The sequence below is a fragment of the Vigna unguiculata genome, chromosome 5 (assembly GCF_037176805.1).
Source record: "Vigna unguiculata cultivar grain cowpea cultivar isolate G323 ecotype 2 chromosome 5, ASM3717680v1, whole genome shotgun sequence".
Classification (NCBI taxonomy): Eukaryota; Viridiplantae; Streptophyta; class Magnoliopsida; order Fabales; family Fabaceae; genus Vigna; species Vigna unguiculata.
The window spans coordinates 20,621,165-20,646,887 of record NC_140796.1 but is presented as its reverse complement, the minus strand read 5'-3'; the positions used below and the strand labels follow the sequence as shown (position 1 = coordinate 20,646,887).

Genomic DNA, 25,723 nt, shown 5'->3' with positions numbered 1-25,723 from the left:
TGTGTACCAATTTTAACTCTCTTTGAACTTGTATTTTGGCCTACTTAGGTGTCTTGGGGAACCACAAGGTGTTCAATCCCATCTCCTAAGTAGAACCTTTCCTATCCATTAGTAATTCGCTTTTAGTTGTAAGTGTGTTGAAAGTTCTAAGTGCTTTCTTACCTTACATTAGGCCGCATAGCTTATATTCAAGTTTTCATGTTGCATAGTGGCTTGATTTGTGAGACCAAAGTTTCTAATCTTTTGCCATTTAGGGGTCCATTTTTAGTGTTACATTTCTTTGAGTCTTTTTTGCTTGTTTTGTGCTTAGTGACTCAAGTGATTCTATTTACTTAGCACTTAGAGAATTGTGTGATCTTTGACACCTTTTACAAGTGTATATTGGCAAGGATTGGCCTTGGTATTTAAGAAGTCTTAAAGACTCACCTCGCCTAACCTGGAGGTCCACTTGTGATTGATTTCCTCTACCAATTTTGTTCAAGTTGCATAAGTTCATTCAATCACCATGAGTACATATTCTACATATTGTCCTAGGTTGCATAAGCATGGTAGTCATGAGTTGCATCATACATTTCATAGTGACATTCCATTATTTGGGGAGGATATAGGACCAATATCATTTAGAGATTGGATGTGGGATACAGAGAAATTGGTGCAACCATTGTTTAGTAAATATAGTCAATTTGACATTCTTAGGCATGTTACTTCTAGGTTTATAGGACGTGCATCCGAGTGGTGGCAAGAGAGGCAGTATAGAGTCAAAAAGGGGAGAAAATCATACATTAACACATTTTCTGAATTAAAAACATGCATGTGGAAACATTTCATTCCCCCTTCATTTAGGATCACTAAACTGCAACAAGCTAGGATAGAAGATTTTATTAACATTGGGGGTGCTTTCATCCAAAATCTTGCTAAGTTTTCTAGACTAGAAAAAGATTTTAAGCACAATTTGGACTTGCTCTTGAGTGAACAAAGAAAGAGCAAGCAAAAATTAAAAAGCTTCGAGAGTATGGAAAGAAGAGCTTGAGAAGCTTTGTGCTAAAAGAGAACAAGAGGACAAAGAGATAAAAGATAAAAAGAAAAGAGATGAAGAAGAAAAGGCAAAAGAGGAGAATATTAGAAAAGCCAAAGAAGAGAATGAGAGAAAAGACTTTGAACCAAGAGAGAAATTAAAAACAAAGAGTGAGTTGGAAAGAAAATCAAAAGTGGTAGAGTTAAAGAGTAATTCAACTTTAAGGGAACTCATTGTTAGGGATTTTATGTGTAATCCTCCACCAATTCCTTTCATGAAGACCCAAGTTCCAAAGGGAGTTTTCGCATCTTTAAACTCTTCTCACTTTTTCATTAAATCTCTTGTTTTATTTCCTTCTCAAACTTTTTGTTCTCTATCTCATTCCCTTATTTCATCCTCTTCAAAATATAGTGCCAAAATACACTTTGACTTTAAAATTATTTTCAAAAATCATCCAAGTCAAAGTGTGAAACACTCTTTTTGTAAAGTGGGCCTAATACCAAATTTTCCCAAATTTATAAGCCCACTTTCACACATTCCCTAATCAATTATATTGCATGGTCTTCATGATTTTAATCCAATTCTGTTTGATGACTATTGCAGATATGTTTTTGATCCTGGCAGAACCCAGCTTTAGTTGTTGTGAGCCTTAAATAATCCTCTTGATCTAAGGTCAAATCCTCTTCAAGTGGGAGGGGATGATGTGATCCCAACCAGGCTTATAGCTTGGGTCAACGCCTAGGCCCAAATCATGCTTAAGGCCCAATACATGGCCCACATTCACCTTTCAGCCCAAGCCCATCAAGACGCCCAATAACAAGGAGCATTAATGATATTTGTTGACATGTGAAGCCCAGGTGGTTTGCTTCTTGAAGATTTGATGAAGACTTAATGAAGCTTTTTGAACTATCTTGAAGTCATTATCATTGAAAAGAAGCCTACATTGATGAAAGAAAGGAAATTTGATGTTAACCATGATTGATCAAGGCTGGAACGTGTGCTCTCCATGTAGTTATATCATTTAGAAAGTGTATTTTAAGTTTGTAATTCATGTTGTAGACCTTATAGCATTAATTAGATGTTTTTGGTCTTAGGTGTGTCTTTTAATCTGTTGAATGGTTTTTCAACAAGTTAAAATGTCTCTTTTAGTTTGTTGAATGGTTTTTCAATAGGTTAAAAGGTTGGATGCAGTAGTCTTAAACTGCACCAAATTCAATCAGTTGATTTAATTTTTAATCGACTGATTTCACTTAAGTCAAGTGAAATCAACCGATTGATTTGAAAATCAACCTGTTGAATTTCGTAACAATTTGACTATATAAAGTGTGATTTTCGAAAGAGAGGTCTGTTGATCATTTTATAGTAGGAATTTGTTCTAGAAACTTGTGGAAACTCTCTCCTTCGTGATCATACGTGTTGCAGCTGTTGAAGATTGATCTTGGATCAATTCTTGGAGCTTTTGGCTTGGTTTGAAGCTTGGAGAAAGTGGTTTGTGGTAGGCTAGGCTATGCTACCACTCAGGTTTGATCTTTCTCAAGCTTTATGTGTATGCCTTGTGGTTTTCCAGGTCTATAAGAGGGTTCTTGCTGTGCTGGTGTGATTCTTGTGTGATTCAAGAGTCTTTCGTGGTGTTTTTGCATATTTTGGAAGTGTAAGGGTGGATACTTTGTAAAACATTTGAAATAGTGCAAAGTCAAGCTCAGGTTGCCTTGACAAACTGGATGTAGCTCAGGTTTGAGTGAACCAGTATAAAAATCTTGTGGTGTCCTCTCTTCTCTAACCTTTCTCTCTTGCATTTTCATTTCAAAGAACTTGTGCTTTAATCATCTTTTTCATGATCTTGCATGTTTCCATGGCATCTGCAGCATTGAGCATGTTTGTATAATCATTTGGAACTAGTCTTGATCATTCTTGAGCATTGTTTCTGGTTTAAAACTTGAATTTGCATTTCTGCATTTTTCCCAATATTTCAGTCGACTATTTTTTTGTTTCAATCGATTGATTATACCATAACAGAATCTGTTTAGTAAAATCAATTTGTTAACTCTGTTTTGATCGACTGAAAGTATATTGTCCAACACCTTTTGCATCCTAACTTGGTGATCTATTTGATTTAATTAAAGGTGGTTTTTAGCTTGCAAAGATAGCCTAAATTTTTAACTAGCAAATTCAATCCCGCCTTCTTGGCTTTTCAACCATTTCAAAACTAACATTATCCACCAAGTATTATTAGAGAGTTATAGATATTACTAAAATAAATAAGAAAATGAATACCATCTTTTTCAAGTGTTGTCCAAAGCTTATTGACCCTCCAATGTGCAGCATAGCTTCTGGCTTGGCTGCCCTCTTGTTTTTACCAGTAATAGATTTCTTTTTCCACTCTTTTGTCTTCCATATGTCAATTAAAGCGTCCCACATCTCAATCCTTATTCCTCTTGGCCCAAAACCATTTAAGTATTCTATATTGTCTGAGTTTGCCCTCTCTCTTGCCTTTTTCCTTGCCTTAGCTAAAGAGTCAGAATAGCGATCCATGCATGTTAAATTCCAAACCTTTCTTATCATGCTACGATCATAATCTGATACAAATATATATATATATATATATATATATATGTGTGTGTGTGTGTGTGTGTGTGTGTGTGTGTGTGTATAATTAACAAATAAAAGATTAATTTATATAATAATCAAATATATTTTGATAATTCGTTAATACATTGATAGTTTTTAAAAATTTATTTAATAAATTAATTTTTTATAGAACATTTTTCATATTATTTTTTTAATTACAAATTCTATTTATTAGCTTTGGATTAGCAAAAAAATCATTAACCATAATTAATTAGCTACCATATTACATTGTGTTTAATCCCTAACTAATTAGCTACAACTTAGCTATCATATTATGTTGTGTATAATTCCTAACTAAATTAGCTACAACTTAGTTACTATATTTATGTTTTGTTTAATCCTTAACTAATTAGCTACAACTTAGCTACCATATTATGTTGTGTATAATCCTTAACTAATTAGCTACAACTTAGCTGCAATATTTATGTTGTGTTTAATCCCTAACTAATTAGCTACAATTTAGTTACCATATTATGTTATGTCTAATCCCTAACTAATTAGCTACAACTTAGCTACCATATTTGTGTTGTGCTTAAAATCTAACTAATTAGCTACCATATTATGTTGTGTCTAGTCCTTCACTAATTAGCTACAATTTAGCCACAGTTTTAGTTTCTCGCTAATCCTTCGCTAATTAGCAACAAATTACCGAGCAAAATTTTTCCTCGCTAATTTCGCTCTCAAATTAGCAAATTTCCTGTAGTGGGAGTCAAAAATCCAAACATTTTTATCATTTATATTGCAAGAACTTACGAAGGGTTTACCTGGTTGAGACAATTCAATGGTGATAGTGTTAATTTGGTTTGCATGCGTATCTTCAACAGCTCCTTCTTTGGATCGTAAAACAACCAATAAAGCTTGGTATTGTTGCTGAGTCAGACGCATATCCTAATCTCCAACATCGTGTTCTTGTTTCTCTTCATGTTTTCCATTAGTACCTTTGACAGAATTTGCTTTGATGTTGAAGAATTTATGTCTAGGTGGCAATACCCTTCTTTAGATCGTAAAATAACCAATAAAGCTTGGTATTGTTGTTTAGTTAGACGCATATCCTAATCTCCAACATCATGTTCTTGTTTCTCTTCATGTTTTCCATTAGTACCATTGACAGAATTTGCTTTGTTGTTGAAGAATTTATGTCTAGGTGGCAAACCATGTTTCTTGTAACAAACATCTATAGTATGACCATTTTTACCACAATGAGTGCAGGTACGTTTAACAAAGTTTCTTGAGTTCTTTCCCTCATAATTTGGTGGAAAACAATTCTTTTTAAAACAAATAGATTCATTATGGCCACTTTTACCGTAGTAATTACAAGTAATTTGCATGTTGCTGGCAATAATCTTGATATTAATTTCAGATTGTGGATTGTTGCCCATAATTTGACGTTTCTGTTGAGCAACGTAGGAAAAGATCTTACTAATAGGAGGAATATGATCTAAAAGAAGAACATGAGACTTAACATTCGTGTATTGTTCATTAAGACCCCTAAGAAATTGCATCACACGATCCTCACTTTTTCTTTGATTAATCAAACCAATCATACCAATGAAGCATTTAGTAAGGCATGAGCAAGTAGGATCAGGTCTAAAGTTGTCTATTTCATCCCAGATAATTCTCAAGTTGGTAAAGAAATCAATTACCGTCAATTCTCCTTGCCTGGTGGATGAAGCTTCCAATTGTAAATATGATATGCACATATGGTCACCTTGAAAATATCTTGATTTCAAATCGTTCTGAATGGCTTCAGCTATATCCATCCATAGGATACTTTGACGAATTGAAGGAGATACAGAATGCGAAATCCAAGAGACGGCCATGTCATTACAGTGCTTCCATGTTTGATACAAGGGATCTTTCTTGTCTGGCTCGGTTGCAATTCCATCAATAAATTGTAATTTATTTTTGGCACTCAAAGTTGTTGTCATAAATCTGTACCATGACTGGAAATTGTTGACATCGAGAACTGGAGAGACAAAAGGCGCAGTAGGGTTCTTGTTAGGGTGCAAATACATATATGCGGGTGTTGTGGGTTGGGTGCTTGCAAAATCAGTCATAACAAAGAAAGAGATCAAGAACACCCAAGAAAAAACAAAGATATTGATAAAGAAAGAAAGGGGTAAAGGAAACCAAAGATGTGCAGTAGAGCACTTCAAAAGAAGGGCTCTGATACAATCTTAGAAGAACTAGAGAAACTCAGTCTTGACATGATGGTTGTGAAGATTTTACAGTGACTATGCATAGGGGCTCACATTATCACAGAGAAAGGAGAATAGACGAGAGAAAAGAAATTTATTTCTGAATAGAAAGTTAGAATGAAATAAAAAGGAAAGAAAACAAAGTTATATAAGAGTTTGAAAGAGAAAATAACAGAAAAACTAAAAACTGATTACGTTGAGCGTGGTGCATGGAGTCTAATGAGAGGACTCTCTTTTTGCATGCTCTTTTTTTATGTATCAAATGGTTGCATGGATGTAATAATAACTTCTTAATTGCTTGATGCTAAAAGTTAAGCACTGGTATAATTTGTTTTTTGCGTTGATGCATTGATCTGTTTGAGTAATATTAAGAGGAAGAAAGAAGAAAAAGACATGCATGAATATTATAATTGTGTTTGTATGTTTAATTAGTGGTTTTGGTAGAAAATGTGGACATTTTGCCCAACGAATTATAGAAAGTGTGTACATTTGGAAGATGTATATTTTTAAAAGGATAATGATATTTTGACAACTAAAATTTGACAATTTTCTCTTACAACCTAATGTGGCATCTTCTAAGTGGTTTTAGAATATAGAGAAATGAGAAAATAGAAAAATGGGAAGCCACTTAAAATATGTCACCTCAAGTTGTAAGAGAAAAATGTCAAAAAAGCATTTTCCTTTTTAAAAATGTTAATTTCTCATGAGTTTGGGAAGCCAAGGAGATTTGGTTCCTCTATGTTGTGCATGACCAAAGGATAACATTAGTTACTTGTTTGTGTTGTAAAATATTAGTGGTGTGTGGTAAACGAAAAAGCCAAATGTAGAAACATGCCAAAACCATATTGTAAACTATGTTTTAAATAAGTTATATATAAAATCAGGAGAGGAGTCTAGAACATGGATTGGGCTAATTTCATGTAATGAAAGTGTTCAAAACAAAACATAAAGTTTAGTTATATTAATGATTTCATATGATATTAATAGGAAAATATATATTTAATTTGATTACATTAAATATCTTTTTTCTTAAATGTAAAATAATATCATATCATCAATTTCACATATACTGTAGAAAGATTTCATTGATTTAAGATAAGGAAAACGATAAGTTGACACATTTATTTTACCATTTTTTTACCACCTTATGTGGTATGAGCAATGACATTCTTATTTTACTTTTCAATTTAGTTTTAAATTGACCACGTTAGCACTTGAGAATGAAATTCCATTCCGTGCGTGGGCACCAATACTACTAAAATATTGCATTCACGTTCCTTTTTTTCCAACCCCATTTCTGAACTATGAAACCCCATTTTGCAACCCCATTTTTGAACTCTCGGACCCCATTTTCGAAACCATTCCCCCAGTCTCAAACTCCAATCCAGAAACACATTCTTGTGCCATTGTCAAATCCCATTGTAGTGTCATTCTCTTACCCCAAACCACGCAAACAAAACCCTCCCCTTGTAGTCTGAAAAATTGTCATTGTCGAACCCCGGAAGCTGCAATTGAAGAACCCCAACCCCATTCCTTTGCACCCATGAAGGCTTGCAACAATTGTGCGTGTTTGGGGAGGTTTTAATTTGGTTTCCCCTTACATTTCGTTGACAGCCCCTCCATATTTGTGTACAGTATTTTTGTGTGGTTCTAGTGTGGCATTAGGGATTCTTGTATTCATCTTCTTCCTCGATAGAGTTTGGGGCTGAACTTGAAAAAGGTAAACTTTTTTCTCCGTTTTCGCTTAGGTTTTATGTGTGCACCCATGATTTGGTTGATTTGGTTGTGTCCCCATGCTTGCATTTTGCAGTTGGTTGTTGTTTTGGATAGAAGATTCCAATTTCACCGCTCCATTGATTGATTGCAAAAAAATAAATAGGTCATTTCTTGGTTTTTAAGTTTTTTTTGCATTAGGAATGTTTATAGGGGGTGTTAGGACTTTGCCTCAGTATCTTCCTTTTCAGTTTTCACGAAGGATGAAACATGGTCTTGGTTACTCTCTAACTCAGCAACATTAATGGCTTCCTCTGGACTGTTCCTCAAATCAATTAAAATTTGACCCAACAACCAACATGCAATCTGAATCAAATTAATACAAACAAATAAAGTAAAGTAAACAATATTCACATTATCTACATGCTATTAAGTGTTTTCTGTAACATCCTGTCAGGATATTACGGATTTTAAATAAAAAATAAAAACTAAAGAGATATTACGTCAGCTTCATTTATTAAAACATCATTTCCCAAAAGCGCGAGAAATTTAAAACTTTATTAAAACTAAGAATAGTCCAAAAATTCCATAATTTATAAAACACGAAATAACATAAACATCCATAGTGCTTACAATTAAATTTTCAAGACATAAATCATAAAACTCCCAAGCTAGCCCACGCTTCGAGTCTAAGCCTCGCCAGGACCACCTACATCCACATCATCTGCTCACATGTACACGATCATCGCCAAACACAAGCAGATAGGGTGAGCTAATATAATTAACACATATAAATCAAATACATCAAAAGTAAATCCCTTCTTTCATCCCACATGGCCACAACCATGCATAACATCATTTCACCACAAAGGAATCTTATCCGCCACAACCATGTTACAACTCAAGAGTTTCTCGTGTTCATCCGCTATCCCGAGCCAACACTCAAGGTAAGTCATTCCGGGCCACAACCCATAGAATTCCACGTGCTTAACCATATCTTTAGAAGCCTTATAGACCACACATCACCAACTGATAGGGCTTTCTATACTCTTTCATATTCAAGTCACAACGAATTTCTAGCAAAAAGAGAGTTAAATTTGGGTTCACCAAGGTTTGAACCAACAACCATGCAATGCCAAATTAATGCCAAACCATTCAACCAATTCATATTTCATGATGATCATACAATTATATAATAATATCATCATTCACATGATTTAGGCATAATATAAAAATAATAACAAATCAAATAACACAAAAATGGCATACATAGGACTTGAACCTAAGTCCTCTCACATAATCAAAATACTCTCACCCACTTCAACTAGTACCTTTCCACATTATATTAGTCAATATTTAATGCCATAAAAGCTCCCACTACCTGTATTTATTAATTAATTAATTATAATTAATTAATTTTAATTAATTAATTTTTCACGGGTCTTACATTTTCGGCCTAAGAATCAAAATTTTGTTTTCATTTGACTTGAACCTTCCGTTCATAAAGAATCAAATTATGTTTCAAATTGAAAATTAAAAATTAAAATTAAAGTTAAATTAATATGTATGGCCCTGAACTATTGAGAATATTTAAATGTATTATAAATATTTATACTAGGATTCGTAAGTTATAAATCGTTTTTAATTAGCTATTTGGCAAAATAATCAATAGGATTCCATTAAGTAGACAGAAGTTAAATTTTGAGAATTACCTTGCATTTGGAATATTTTTTATTTTTTGGTTTTAAGTGTTTGGATAGTTTGTGAAGTTGTGGTTGCATATGGGTGGTATGATGGTGTAGTAGATGATGCATTCTTGAAAATATTACAGGAAAAGGGTGGTGAAGAAGTTTGCAAAAGTCCTCACTCCAAGTGTTATAGGAGTAACTAGAAGTTTGCAAAAGTCCTCACTCCATGTGGTTAAAATTATGACGCAAAGTAAAAGAAAACCACTAGAAATCGAGAGGAATATAGAGGTTGTAGAGGACCACATTTTATACTATATATGGTTTTATTATACTGAAAGAATAGAATATAAAAAAGAACGAAATGTATATGTTAATTACCACATGTATATACAAAAGGAATACTAGGTATGGTGTTTCGTGTTCTAGTATGACTAAAATCTTGTTCTGATTTGTTTGAGTAATTTATTTTAGGATTTGAACCCTCTGCATTGTAATTTGCACTATTTATGGTTAAGTCGCGAACTGATATTTGGGTGTGGTGTTTGTTGTTCGGTTATTTGGATGCTTTAGTCATCTATCTTAAGTGTTTATCTGAGTTATCTATTTTGGACATTTTCTATTTGAACCCTTCTAATTATGGTACATTATTTTATGATTGGAACCCTTTTATTTATGATTTGCAATACTTTTTGTGAAACTGTGTGGACCACCGTTGTGCATATGGTAGATTTTTTTGTTGTTGTAGGTTTTAAGCATTTGATATTTGACGTAGTTTATTTTTGGTGAAGTGAAAATCTATTTTGGGAATGATGAGTGATGCTAATGTAGATGATGATTGTAGAACAGAGAGGAAGGTAAGACTTTGGAAATGCTTTTATAAGTTTCTTCAATATATTGATTCAATAATGGCTTATGTGTTGTTTTTATCGTGGATGCATATTCAATATGTATGCGCGAATGAAACACTAACCACGCATACGGTACAAAAGTCATTTTATTCGAACTCTTTTGCGAGTTATGGGAGGAGGAGGTTGGAGAATAAGTGTTTTGAATTGTGTAATTATCTAAAATATTTTGATTATATAAGGAAGTTAAAAATGTTATATTATTTCCCAAAGTTTTGACCTTTTTATTGATGAATAATGTAATTTAAGAAGTACATTTTTGAATTTGTAGTAAAGGTTATAGTATTTCCTGTTATGTCTTGTAAGTGATAATCACAAGTTCATAGTTTTTCATTGTAAAATCTATGTGTGTACACATGTGTTGTCAAATATGTTAGGATAGTGCATTTTTTTCTCTAATGCATTATCCAAACATTGGTAATATATTTGTGCATAAAGTATTGTGTGGGTAACAAGTTAATTTGTCTCGAGATCCATCTCAGTTTGAAAAAAGTTAAAGGCAAGTTTTTTTCCCAAATGAACTTAGATATGGTTTAAAAGCACACAAATAGGGTGTGTTATTGGTGTGCACAGGTTGGGGTCCACCAAGTATGGGAGGGAATTGTGTTTCTAGTTGCACTTCACAAATCTATAATTTATTTCGTGCAAAACGTAACTTGTGGGTTACAACTTAATTGATATTGGGTTATAGGTTAAATTTAAAAACGGGCAAGAAAAGTTTTTCCACAGATGCACATACATTTTGTTTAGAAGTGTTGAGATGCGGTGTGTTATTAATGTGCAGAGGGTAAGGTCCAACAAGTATGGGAGGGAATTGTGTTTCCAGTTGCACTTTCCAAAGCTGTGATTTTATTTCGTGCAAAAAGTTACTTGTGAGTTACAACTTAATTGGTCTTGGGTTATAAGTTAATTTAAAAAATGGGCAAGAGAAGTTTTTCCATAGATGCACATACATTTGGTTTAGAAATGTTGGGATAGGGTGTGTTATTAGTGTACATAGGCTAGGGTCCAACAAGTATCAGAGAGAATTGTGTTTCCAGCTACACTTTCCAAATCTGATTGTATTTCGTGCAAAACGTCGTTTATGGGTTACAATTTAATTGGTCTTGGGTTGCAAGTTAAATTTTAGAATGGGACAACAATGTTTTTCCCCAAATTGCACATATATTTAGTTTAGAAGTAGTGGAACGGGGTGTGTTAAATGGTGTGCACAGGCTAGGATCTAGCAAGTATGGGAGGGAATTGTGTTTCCAGTTGCACTTTTTGAATCTGTGATTCTATTTCGTAAAAAAAGTCACTTGTGGGTTATAATTTAATTTGCCTTGGGTTGAAAGTTAATTTAAGAATGGGCCAACAAAGTTTTTCCCCAACTTACATATATATTTAGTGTAGAAGCAATGGGATGGGGTGTGTTATTGGTGTGCACAGGCTAGCATCCAACAGGTATATATGGGAGGGAATTGTGTTTCCAGCTGCCCTTTCCCAATTTGTGATTTTATTTCATGCAAAAAGTCACTTTTGGGTTACAACTTAATTGGTCTTGGGTTGCAAGTTAATTTTCAAAATGGGTCAGGGAATTTTTTCACAGATCCACATACATTTGGTTTAGAAGTGTTGGGATGGGTATGTTATTGGTGTGCACAAGCTGGGTCCAGCAAGTATGGGAGGGAATAGTGTTTTCATCTGCAGTTTCCAAATTTGTGATTCTATTTCGTGCAAAAAATTACTTGTGGGTTATAACTTAATTGGTCTTGGGTTGCAAATTGATTTTGAAAATGGGTCAGGAAAGTTTTTCCACAAATGTATATACATTTCAGTCCCAATCTCTACCGAGGAAGAAGATGAATACGAGAACTCACAATGCCACGCAAGAACCACGCAAAAATACTTCACACAAATATGTAGGGGCTATCAACGAAAGGTGGGGAGAAACCAAATTAAAACCTCCTCAAACGCGCACAATCATTGGAAGCCTTCGTAGGTACAAAGGAATGGGGTTGGGGTTCTTCAATGGCAGCTTCTGATGTTCGACAATGGCAATTTTTCAAACAAGAGAAAGGTTCTGTTTGCATGGTTTGGGGTAAGGGAATGGCATGACAATGGGGTTCGATGATTGCAATAGAAAGGGGTTTTAAATTGGAGTTCGAGAATGAAAGAATGGTCTCGAAAATGGGATTGGAGAGTTTGAAAATGAGGTTGCAAAATGGGGTTCATAGTTCAGAAATGGGATTGGAAAAGAATGCAATTTTGGTGACCATAAGCAGAATGAAATTCAGGTGTTAGTGTGGACAATTTAAAACTAAATTAAAAATAAAAATGTCACTGCTCATACCATATAAGGTGGTAAAAAAGTGGTAAAATAAAAATGTGAACCAATCATTTTTCTTATAATAAACTTGTTATATATGCATGTTGATTACTATTATGAAACAATAGTGTTAAGTTTTTGGAACAACTGAATATCTAATATATTTTTTTTGTTTTCTAGAAATTCACGTACTAGAAATAACAAACATGATAATCAAAACATATTTGCATTTTTTTAAATAATTCAAATTAAGGTGTTGTATTTTATTTTATTTTAAAAGTTCTATATATATAAAAATTACAACGTCAAACGTCAACTTTCGCACTGTACAAATTCATTAAGTTCATTGTAACTCTAAGTGTCACTCTTTAATAAGAGCATTGTTCCACTATGACTTTAGCTCATCCCAACAAGGAATTCAATAGAAAGACAATCGACTTTTCAACTTTGACAAAGACCTCTCTTCTTTCGATAACTTGGAGTACCTAGAACAACCACTTTGAGAGAAGAATATCGAATATGCAAATAAGTCATGGCTGCCTGCTGTGTCCGTTAACGTTGGAAAATAAATCAACAAAATTTCGGAAGTGTAGAACAAAGATAAGAAAGAAAATGGTATGTGTGAATGATGTCAAAGACAGAGGAAAAAAATGTAGTCATTGGAACTCAACGGAAAACTGGTCAACAAAACTGTGCAATGCGTGTGGTGTGACATAAATCAGGAAGATTATTACGAGAATATAGACCATCTAAACTCCAACTCCAACTTATTAAGAAACATTCAAATCTTCATAAAAAGATATTAAGAATGACACATTTTTTTTCTTAATATGATAACTTTTCTTTTTCTTTTTCGCTGTGATTCGGTTAGTCTAACTTTATATAATGTTTTTTTAATCTAGGATTTTTATTTTGGTTTTTTTTTAATCTAGGAGGTTTTATTTTAAAATTATTTCATATCTATAAATCTTGGTTATTTACAAAAAAGAAATTATTATTCTAAACATTTTTTTTGTATTGCACGTAATATGTACGTGTTTATATATTAGTGGAAACATAAACATTAATTATATTAATTTTAATTAAATATCTTTAAAATTAAAAGGTCTGTGTTTTAAAATTTAAAATTTCAAATAAGATTTATCATATACTTCAATTATAAACGATTTCATTCAATATAATTGCACTTTCACCGTATAGATTACGTTCCTACATATGTACACTATAAATTTATTATATTTTTTTAATTTATGTCTTATTAATTATTATTTATACTAATAATAATAATTTCAATTAATAATCAGGGTTTTTACATGTGATACAAGAACAATCTTTTCTTGATTATACTAAATATTAGGTTAGAATAGATTTCATGAGATATTAATTACGTATTTAAATATTTTATACATTGTAAATTTATTATATAATTAATTTATATATTACTAATTATTCATTACACAAATAATAATTAGAATAATCATTTCAATTAATAATTTAAATAAAGAATAAAATAAAAATAATAAATCTAGTTATAATAGAATTGTTAAGTAAAATACTAATTTAAAGTTGAAAAACTAGATTAAAAATGTTTAGTAAGAATTTAGGATTTAAGATTTACTAGTTAGCAAAACTAAATTAAAACTAATTTCCTTATTAAAACTAATTTATATATTATTAATTATATAAGTTATATTAATAATAATCATTTCAATTAATAATTAATAATTTTAGCAGGAAAATATTGTAAATATAGTTAAAATATTTAACAGAAAAGAAGTAATTATTTAATATAACGAATTGTAATAATACTTTTAATTTAATTTGAGAAAAAAGGTATAACAATATTATAAATAATACGTATGTCTTTAATACTAATTTCAATGAAATAAAACTGGATTAAAAATAATGTTCTCTTATAGATTAAAACTAATTTATATATTACTAATTATTAATTATACTCGTAATAATAGTTTCAACTAACAATTAATAATTTAAACAGAAAATAAAATAAAATTGGAAACTGTAGTTAAAATTTTCAAAAAAATAAAATAAAAATATAATAATGCTTTTAATTTAATTTTAAGAAAAATAATAAAATTGAAAATAATAATTTTGTATTTAATAATAATTTCATTCAAAATAAAACTGAATTAAAAAAATATTTTTGTTATACATTAAAACTAATTTATATATTATTAATTATTAATTATTGTAATAATAATAATTTCAATTCATAACTAATAATTTAAACAAGAAATAAAAGAAAAATTACAAATATATTTAAAATTTTCAACTATAAATAAGTAATTAACAAATATAATAAATTGTATTATATATATATATATAATAAGTAAATAATTTTATTTTTAAATATTAAATATCATTAGAAGAATATAGTACGGATACAAAGAATATATATTATAAGGAAAATTAAATTTAAAAAATATTATTATATATTACTAAAATAGATGTGCATGTGTGTATGATTTGTTAAATATGTATGATATTATATTAGTAGACGATTACAAATATTATAATGTTATTAAATTAATAAATAAAATTAATTTATATTTACTAAAAAAAAGTGAGATTAATGGAAAAAATATGAGAAAGTAAATGTTGGTGATAGAAATAAAAAACGAGAGAAGATACAATTTTATATAAAATAGGTAAAAATAATTATTAATTTTTTTAAAATTTAACAATTAATTATTCTGTAAAGAATAAAATTGAAATTGTAAAATATGGACAAAAGAGGAAAGTTTCTTTCTATATAGTTATAGATTAACTCAACTTGAAATAAACAAATAATTATTTGAAAGAATAAAATAATAAATAATTATTGAAATTTAAAATAAATTAAATTTAAATTAATAGTTGATTGAAGAGTAAAAATGATAAGATAAATATTTTAGATTAAAAACTAAAGTTACTTAAAGAGATAAAATTAAAAAGAATTATGTAAACTATATAATGGTATAGATATACATAATATATACAAGATGCAAACATATTTGACCATCAAATTTTAAATTTATACTAGCTGCTATGTACAATAAATGTTAACAGTAAGATACCCAGACTATAAAAAAAATATTGTGTACAAATGAATTAAAATTAATTAATAATGTACTGTTACTATTTTTTAAACACAAAAATTTCTGTTCATAGTATTTTAAATCAGTATACTACTATAATAATCATTTCTTAGTTTAAGCAATCCATTAATCTTTTAATTTATTACAATTTTTATGTTTTTTAAAACCATAATTGTTTCCAAAAATTAAAAATGAACTTATTCTCCCAAATAATTTCTACTATACAAACATAACAACCTCTAATATATTATTAGAAAACTTTGATTCTGTACAAATTAGCTCTTCCTAATTCTTTAATTATAAATCCTTCAAGGGAATTTCAAGAAAAAAAAGGAAGGAAAGAAAAGAAACAATACATGCAATAAAGTTTCATAAGTATTATAAAATATATGAAGAAAAAGAAACATAAAAATGGAAATTAGTGAATGAAAAGAAACAAAATCGAAGTTAAGAGAAAAGGAAATTAAACCGTAGGAAGTGAGAGGAAAATAAATTGAAGGAGTTAAAAGATAAAAAGAAATGAAAGGAAATGAGTTGAGTTGAGAGTAAAAACAAATAAAAGAAAAATAAATTGAAGGAAAAGAAAATTCAAGAAAAACATTATAGAAGAAAAGAAAAGATAAACGAAATGAATTTATGATTGTCAAATATTGTTTTATTGTAGAAGTTCTAATTCTTAATTGGAAAACTAATAAAAAATATCTTCGATCCTAACAATACGTTTCTTTTATTTTTCTTACAAAAATTGTAGTCATGACATTTGAAATAGACAAATTTCCTTGACAAACGAGGAAATAGGAAAATATTCTCAAACGAGTTTCAATTCAATTTTGAATTTTCTAATTTTTATTAATTTTTTAACGGGAATTCAAAACATCACTCTTGGAAGTTAATTACCAGTAGACACTAAAAATTACTTAGTAAGAATCGATGTGAAATTCAAAGGTGTTACATAGTCTAACCTATAAAAAGTTTAATTGTACTATAATAAGATAATAAAAAATATTAATTTTGATAGAACAACAGGTGATAAACTCCTTTTTTTGAAGTCAAATTGAAGGTCAGAAAGATTACAAATGATGCATGGTTGGTTGCTTACGCCAATCACTTCATTGACAAAATACCTCATTTGAAACCTCAAAATTTTTAATCTCTTGATTGTTGTGGCCTCAATGAAAAACTAAAGATGATTACGAAGGAGTAAGAGAAGAAGGAGAAAGCTAGAATAAATGGGCAACTTCCTGCATCAGAACCCTGTGATGGCTTGGACTTTAGTTGATAACCAAGATAAGGCGTTGTTAGAAGGTTAAAAATTCAAACATCACACACTAAAAGATTCTGGATATGAATTGTGCGACAAACATAATCAAACAATGGAGCCAATAATAAACTTTGGTATTAAACATTAATATAGGTGTTGCTAAAATTTTACAGTCAAACAAAAAACATGAGTCAATCGTATCTTAACTTAACAAAGTTCCAACAATCAAAGGATCAGGGACCCAAGATCTCCAAATCTCTCTTCCTAGGTTGAATTAGACATTCACCAATCATATCCTTGAGTTTTTCATGCTGAACCATGACATCAAGAACTCTATCCTCAAAATCCTCAAGCATTACTCCACTACTCTTGAGCTTATCGCTTTCAGCATTTTTATTTGAGAAAACCAGTTCAGATAATCGGTTCTTTTCAGCTTGTTTGCAATATTTGGTGCATTCAGGGGTGTCCTGGGCAAGAAGATGATAAGTAAAAACAACTTTCTTCTGTCCAAGTCTATATGCTCGGCAAATAGCTTGCCTTTCCACCGAGGGATTCCAAACAACATCAAGAAGCACCACCCTTGAAGCTCCAACTAAGTTAATGCCTTCAGAGGATGCTTTTATAGAAGCAAGTAACACCTTTGCTCGGCTATTTGCATCATTGAAACTATAAATGAGGGACTGTTTCTGCTTTTGGTCAAGCCTGCCATACATATATAACACTTCCATCCCCACAGTCCAATTCAATGCAGACTCCAGCTGCTCCTTGATTAAGTCTAAAGTATCAATGAATTGGCTGAAAACAAGGACTTTCTCATTAACTGCATCGCATAGTCTTATAAACTCGATCAGAAACTTGGTTTTCACCCCTGCATAAGGGTTCAGTCTAATTTTTTCCAACCTATCCTTGTCAATAATAGATTCTTCTTTTTCTGACAAGGAGCAGCTGAGGAAAAGGGATGGATGGACTGAGACCAAGGCCAACTTGTGTTCAAAGTTTAGTACGTTTTGAGAGCATTCAATGCTCTCTAGAGTTTCTTGCTGCAAAATGTCTGGCTTCAGAACCAACACACATTCTCTCAACCCAGGAAGGTTCTTCTCAAGAATGCTACCTTTGTGAACATGAACAAAGGGGTTCATCAGCAATTTTAGCTGGTTTATTTTTACATCAGCTGGATTTCCAGAAGAAACATGTTCCCAATTCATTTCTTTCGAAGCTTTTCCTCCTTGCATTAGTCTACTTTGGCAAAACTTCTTGAGTTCTTGTGGGATGCTGTCAGGAAAGGATGGTTTCATCAAGCACAAAATATTGTAAAGTTCCAAAAAGTTGTTCTGGAAAGGAGTCCCTGAGAGAAGAATTCTCTTCTGAGTTCTACTTTCAGAAAGAACCTTCCAAATATAACTATTCTGGTTCCGAGGAGTGTGTCCTTCGTCAAGTACTAGCAAACCAGGATAGTCACGCAGAACCTTTCCCATTCCACTTTCAATGTACTCCCTTGTCTTTGCACGTTTCTTTTTCCCGAACTTTTTATTATTCTTATCTTTTCCCCCACCACCTACAGAAGTGGCCCCTGCTAGCTTCTCATACAAATTGTAGCTGATTAGTAGAATGCTCTTTTCTTTGTACCATGAACACAATTTCACCATCCTTATGGCATCCTTATTCTGCCTCTGGTTACCATACCAATCAACTTCACTGATGAGTTGTTCGTTCCCTGATAATTCAGCACTGTTCAAGTTATGGAATGGAATTCCTAGTTTCCACTTTCTCAGCTCGTCTTCCCAGGTAAGCAATATGCTGGAAGGAGCAATGATAACAGGTAGACACTTTGGAAACAATTGCAAATATGACTGAAGAAACACCATGGTCAACCTAGTCTTTCCTGTTCCAGGAGCATGAGAAATAATGCAGCCTCCTTCATTGCAAGGGTCAACACTCTTCAATTTGGCAAGGTCAATAGTTCCTGCCAAGTTTCTCCAAATAAACTCAAACCCTTCTTGTTGATGAGGATACAAGCTCTGTTTGATGTCAGGAATAAGGTCCCAAACTGTGCCTTCTTTCTGAGACCAAATGACCTCCGAGTCATCATCACCAGACTCATTCAACATAGCCCCATCCAATAGTGAGGTTTTCCCTTCACTAGATGACGCCATTCTACCACCATATCTTTCAGAATCCACCTGCATTAAGCACCACCCAAAAAATGACACCTACATCAGTAATTTTTATCAACCTACAGATTTCATTAAGCATGACATCAATCAGAACAAAAACAAAGTAGCAAAAACTTATTTAAGCCCTGTGGTTTCCTCTGCAGCAGTTAATCCCAGTTTTTTCTTTTTCACAGAAGAAAAAAACTCATAAATACTTAATAGTGGTGCATCATTGTTCAACGGATGATGACACATATCAGCCTTTTTGCCTATGGAAGTGAAAAGATACTATGACAAAAAATGGCAATAACAAAGTCTACTTAACATCCTAATGTAATGAAATTAGTTTTCTATAAATAATCATCAAATCCAAACCGTGCTTACAAATGGTGGTGTGATATATTTGATTTCAGTGACGGTCCAACCACACCATCTACAATATATCCCAATCTGCTCATTAAAGATGGTGTCATGCTTGCACTTCGGGGCTGAACTTTCTCCGTTTTCTGTTGCTTCATTTGTCCCCATATTATTAACCTGAAATTAAAATATACAAAGTTAGTAACTAACTTTGGGTGTGTTTGCTTTGTATTGTTGATCATGAATGCAATGTGAGAGTGAAATTTTGTTCAACGTGCATTGGAGCATGAGAAATACACAAACCAAACACACTTCTCCTCTCATACAAATAACATTTTGTTCAAACATATATGAATTCATGAAGAATTCAAGACCGAACTCAAATATTCAAAATCACATGCTATGACCCCACCACTATCATATTTCTAAAGCACCACAAATGTATATAAAAATACTAACTTAAAATTTAGGTTCTTAACATCATTTATATACTTTTCTTTAGCCTTTCAGCTAGGAAAAGAGATTTACCTGGGTCCCAATTTCTTCAGCTCGAAGCAACATGTCCATTTCAGCCCACAACATATCTAACTCATCTTCCTCTGATTTTTCAACAGGTTCTTCTTCGTTCATAAAAGAACAATTCAAAGGGGTTGGCTCCCTGGAAACTAATGCCTGAGTCTCACCCTCAGCAACAACATCATCCTTTTCATCCAACTTATATGAATTATCCTTAACAGAATCATTCTTGCCCATAAAACATTCAGTAAAAATTTGATAACATTTGTTTTTCAACGTGGATGGCATCCTTGTTACTTCATACAACTCTTTGTCACCAGTTTCATCATCCACTGCTCCGTCCCCGTCCTTCTTACGGTTATTGCTATGAAACCAATATTTTGGTTCCCCTTCCTTGTCCTTTTCCATTACAATTTTAGCCGAATCTCCTATCTTCGCTTGGTTTTTGGGACGAAAAGAAACACTTCTCAAACCTGTTCCTTTGTTTTGTTGATTCCCTTTTCTTTTAATATCATCAATATCTACCAAGTCAACATTGATATTTTTATTTCTCCCACTCTTCTCGACCACAGCTGGATCTCCTATCTGTTTCTGCAATGTCGCACTATCACTTTTCTTCATATGCTCCAGTGCTTCAGAAGACATAGAACAACCTGAATTTTTCACGTGAACACCAAAAACTTCAGAATCTGCAATGACACTTTGCACTCTCTTTTCTTCATCTTTATGTGCTACATGTTGTCCTTCCTTCTTATAAATCTCAGATTTACTAGAGGTCGCACTAGTACAATCAGCCATCCTCCATAGTTCCTCCACATCTACCTGTTCATTACCTTTTCTTTCACCTTTTCTTTCACGAATCTCACTGCTTTCAGCATCACTCTCCATCTTTCTCACCATACCCTTCAATATCTTCCTCTGAACTCCCCTCACATCATCACCACCACGACCATCATCACCATTACTCTCGTCACTGGTCGTCGAGCCTTCAGTCTCAAAGCCATCATCATCATCAGCAACCAGAAAATCTTCATCGCTCGTCTCCTTATCCTCACTATCAGTTGAAGACGAAAGCAGATCATCCTCCTCGTCATCATCAATAGTCAATACATCCGGCTTGTCAGATACACAACCACAGTTATCATCGTCAAAGTTCACAACTTTATCACCCAACACAAAAGACCCTTCATCTTCTTCGCTCTTCTTTTCTACTTCAACACAAAATATATCGTTCTCAGACTCCCTCAACCCCTCTTCAGTCTCACTGCCATTGTCACCATCACTGATTTCAATTGGGTCGTTCTCATGTCCTCCCAAAGGCTGAAATCCACTTTCGGATGATACTCTTTCACTGTTCATTGAAAGACCAACAGAAAATGGTGACACAGGTTCCATTTTCCCACTTCCATCTTCACCCTTGGAGGAGATTGATTCACGTTCCCGTGCCTTCTTCTTCTTCCGACTCATTATTAAAGCATCCTCAAACAACTTTCTCCTCCTGTAACGCGTCCTGCAAGCAATGGCAGTCCCTGGATTCATTTGTTCAGCAAAGACAAGAAAAACAAGAAGAAAATTTCTCTCTAATATTTCTTTTTTCTGCAAACCAAAATCACTCCTTTTTTTATTCTTGGTTCTTGGTGAAGGAACAACCTGCTGCATGAAGGATATTTATGGTAATGATGGGTTGAAGTGTTGAAAAAGAAAAACTATGAGAGAGTCAACAGAGAAAAAGGCTTAGGAAGTTGTAAATTTGGCGCCCAGAACCGAGGAGAATTGACCGAAGGAAAGAACATATCTAACGTGTAATGCAACACTCCTCCAATGACTTATTAAGTTTATATCTTCAAAATTAATATTGGGAAATTTTTTATATAAAATACATTTGTCAAAATATTTACAAAATTGTAATATTCTTTAAAATTAATATTTACAAAAATATAATATTCTTTAAAATTTAATAACCGAAATAAACCTATTTGTAGGACAGACAAAAATTGAATTTCAAGTAATTAAAATATATTAATTGCATGAAAGTTATTTTAAATTTTTCATAAAATAATTATTCCTTAAATATTCATGATAAATTTAAATGATTTAATTTTATTTATAAAAATATTTTTAGTATTTGTGGGTTTAAGTGAATATATATATATATATATATATATATATATATATATATATATATATATATATATATTATTTATGTTTTATTTTATGTATAATTTTATAACAAAACATATAATTTTAATTATGTAATAAGTTTTAATAAAAACATATCGTATTTATGAATTAATTAAATATATTTTTAATTATATATAGAGAAAGAGTGTTCATATTTGTGCATTATAATATAAAAAAATGATAAAAGAAATTGAATTAAAGTTATTGTAATATTTTCAACATAATGATTTAAGTTAAATATGCATTTCCATCATAAAAATATAGAATTAAAATAATTAAAAAATAGGTATAAATAAAAAAATAATTAAAATAAAATGAAATTAAGTGACAGTGATTACTAACATTTGAGAAAAAATATTTAAATTCAAGTACTATGTTCAAGTAATTCAATAAAATAAATCATTCTACATAATTGTTAAAAAAGATAATAAAATTAGGACACCTAACAAAATAAAATGATTAAAAAAATCAGGTAGTTTTATTATAGTATAGACTTAGTAACACCACATTTGTTTCAATTTTTATATTAGGAGTTAATTATTTTAAATTATTCAATAAACTATTATAAAAACATACAAAGCTTAAATGTGTACAGTCAAATAATACAACTATTTCATGTTATCCAATATCATAATATTTTTCAACATATGGTAGAAGGTGGTGGTGGAAGAAGAAAAAATAAATAAATAAATAAACTAAAAATTTAATAGAGGACAACATAAATTAAAAATCACTTTTCATTAAATAAAACATCATATATGAATACATCAGAAGAAGGTTACAAGATTAACTATTACAGTTATTCAAATATATATAAAAGAGTTTCTTAAAAGTTACTCAAATAGAGCACGAGAAAAACATAAGAAAAGTCCTTCAAAAGGATGCTCAAAGAAGATAATTAGTCAAAACATCTAATCTAGACAGCAACATCTCCTTCCACCTTATCAGGATCAACAAGTATCTCCTCATCTGCTCACACCAATTTTAGTGATCATTGCAAAAGAACAGACAACAAGAAAACATAAACATAAGGAGAAAGGTAAGCTAATGAAATTAAATGAGCAAATAAAGATCAATCCATTTTAAACACAATAAACATGTATTACCAAACACAAAAGACCCATTAACTCAATTACCTGTATACATGTAATGAAATCAGATTTACTAAAAACTTGCACTTGTGGTGGTCTCTACTGCTCTGCAAAGCCATTGGTTTCACCCTACCACACAGAAGGTTAATCCATGATCATCTAATGTCATTATCATATCGTAAACTAGGACCTCTTACTACTTTCACCACATGAACCATTCTACTCTATGTAAGTTTGAATGATCATTAGAGTGTCAGAATGTAACCTTACTTGAATCCATAAATCATTACACTATATTACCACCAAAGAAAATTCTCCATGAAACTCTCACATATTTCATATGTTATCTCAGAATAACTCATATCTCATGCTAAAGACATCAAGTCAAGTCTCAATAGCTTCATACAACATGCTTTTAAAATTAACTCAGTCAGTCACATTAAAAAAATAAGGATTTAAGAATTTTACAGCATTCTTGCTTGAGCTAGAAATTCTCGCTTGAGCTAGAAATTCTAGCTTGAGCTGACAAGGACTCTCGCTTAAGCTAGAAATTCTTGCTTGAGCTAAAAATTAAACAGAGACAAAGAGTTCTAGTGGTTTTCTCGCTTGAGCTAAAAATTCTTGCTTAGGCAACAAAGGCTCTCAAAACTCGAAACAGAGAGCAAAGTGAAATTCTGCTATTTTCACTTAAGCTAGATTTTTCTCGCTTGACTGCTTTTGCTTAAGTTAGAATAGCAAATTTTTACCTACTCTAAGCATGCAAAACATTAAAACCAAACACGAAACACAAAGCACTCCAATCCAATATACGCATCAATTCAACCCACCAAGACGCAATTAATGACCAACACAAACAATTCATTTTCGAAATTTTAAAGAAATCTAGCTTCTCTTACCTCAAAATACCAATTTACATTTGCTAAGAACTTCATAAGACAGATTGTGCTCTTAGGAACCCTCCCTTCACCCTAAAAACAACGAAAAACCAACAGATGATTAGAATAGCGATCCAAAGGCATGTATGTGTTCACCACAACTCAGAGAATTCATAGGAGGAACAACACTCCTATGCACACCAAAAAAAGAATTTGTAGAAAAATAGAAAACAATTTGATTTCCCTCCTTATAATTGAGATGAACACAACTTACCCTACTAACCAAGGTTTTGATAAGTGGACAAGATAGATGACTCCTCAGTGCTTCCAAGAACGGCCTCCAATAAAAAAAAGGTTGAAGATCGAGTGAGAACAGGAGGAAAGAAGGTTGAAATGGAGAAGAGAAATGAGTTGGTTCAGAGGGGGAATTTTGTGTGTTTAAAAGAATAAGGTTTTACAATAAACCCAAAAATATTAAATCAAAATATTAATTAAACTTAATAAATATTATCTTAAAATTTTCACATTTGAATCTCCAAAAATATTAAAAGCAAATGTATGAGATCTCTAGACCCAACAAAAATCTTCCTGCCGAGAGAAAAAAAAAAGTCCATTCTCAGTTTGTGTTATATATATATATATATATATATATATATATATATATATATATATATATATATATATATATATATATATTCTTTCATCATATTGTTTAGAAAAGTTTAATTAAAATATGGAAAAAATTAGTAAACAACAAATTTTATTTCCTAAATAAATTCTTGAGTGTCAAGAAGAAGAAAAAGAAATCCTCTACAGTGAATAAAAAAAAATATTTATTTATTATGATTTTAATAATTAAAGTAGGGATGGAAAAAATTAATTTAATTGCACTGAACTATAGTTAATTGCACTATATTATATTAAAAAAATTGAATTATTTAAAATAAATATTGAACTATAACTCTTATTTTTCTATTCTTCTTGAATCACATCTTATCTTATATAAGTTAAATCATGAATCCAGTACCTCTGTAGCTTTTATATTGACTGGTAGATGTGTTTTTGTAAAACAATTTAATTAGCACTAATAGTATTTTTATTAAATATTTATTACACCTATTTGCATTTTTTTTCTTTTACTCTTCGTTTCATATTTCCTTTCCTTTTGTTATAAAAATTGTTATATTAATTTTAGGTAGAACTTTTTATAACAATTTTAGCTATGCAACTTCGAATGGTAGAGAACCAAACTTCTTATAAAGTGATTGAAAAAATAAAAATTGATAGAAAAAATGGTACAACAAAAAATAGTTTAGTGTAATTCAAGACAATTCAATGCAGTTAAGTTTAATGTAATTTGGTAGAACAAAAAATAGTTTAATTTTGAGTGAATTACATTTCGGTTTAGTTTAGTTCAAGTGAACTATTTTGTTGTTAACTATAATTTTTAATAGTGCAATATAGCTTAGTTAATTTTGTTCACCCTTAAATAAAAGTATATTTTTGAATGATAAATGATTACCCGTGGTTAAGAAAACATTATGTTGGTTACTTAGATTACCATCATTTCGCAAATTTACAGAGAGAATTTAACCTTGTAAATGTCAAAAGACATTACCTCTCTTTAGTTAGCAAAACCAATGATCTATTAATCACAACAACATTTATTTTCTCAAGGCAAGAGTGGTTTGTTATGTAAAAAATACTTCTGTTAAGTCAAAGGTGGCTTGTTA

General features: G+C 31.3%; 2 protein-coding genes across 3 annotated transcripts; both read right to left on the bottom strand.

The window, feature by feature from the left end:
- Positions 1 to 4,424: 4,424 nt before the first annotated feature.
- On the bottom strand, positions 4,425 to 6,111 carry LOC146886212 (uncharacterized). Its single transcript, XM_085673008.1, has one exon. It carries the CDS (start codon positions 5,698 to 5,700, stop codon positions 4,696 to 4,698), a length of 1,005 nt encoding a protein of 334 aa, XP_085529134.1. The 5' UTR covers positions 5,701 to 6,111; the 3' UTR covers positions 4,425 to 4,695.
- Positions 6,112 to 16,927: 10,816 nt separating this feature from the next.
- LOC114184841 (SNF2 domain-containing protein CLASSY 4-like) lies at positions 16,928 to 24,419 on the bottom strand. 2 transcript variants are annotated; one of them, XM_085673228.1, is made up of 6 exons: positions 24,265 to 24,419; positions 24,012 to 24,083; positions 23,161 to 23,244; positions 19,856 to 21,353; positions 19,352 to 19,504; positions 16,928 to 18,994 (listed from the first exon to the last, which is right to left on the bottom strand). In XM_085673228.1, the coding sequence occupies exons 3-6, from the start codon at positions 23,232 to 23,234 to the stop codon at positions 17,048 to 17,050; spliced, it is 3,672 nt and encodes a 1,223-aa protein (XP_085529354.1). In that variant the 5' UTR covers positions 23,235 to 23,244; positions 24,012 to 24,083; positions 24,265 to 24,419; the 3' UTR covers positions 16,928 to 17,047. The 2 variants fall into 2 exon arrangements, with proteins under 2 accessions (XP_085529354.1, XP_027927983.2); XM_028072182.2 differs by lacking the exons at positions 23,161 to 23,244; positions 24,012 to 24,083; positions 24,265 to 24,419 and having other exon boundaries at positions 19,856 to 21,647.
- Between the last annotated feature and the right edge of the window lie 1,304 nt (positions 24,420 to 25,723).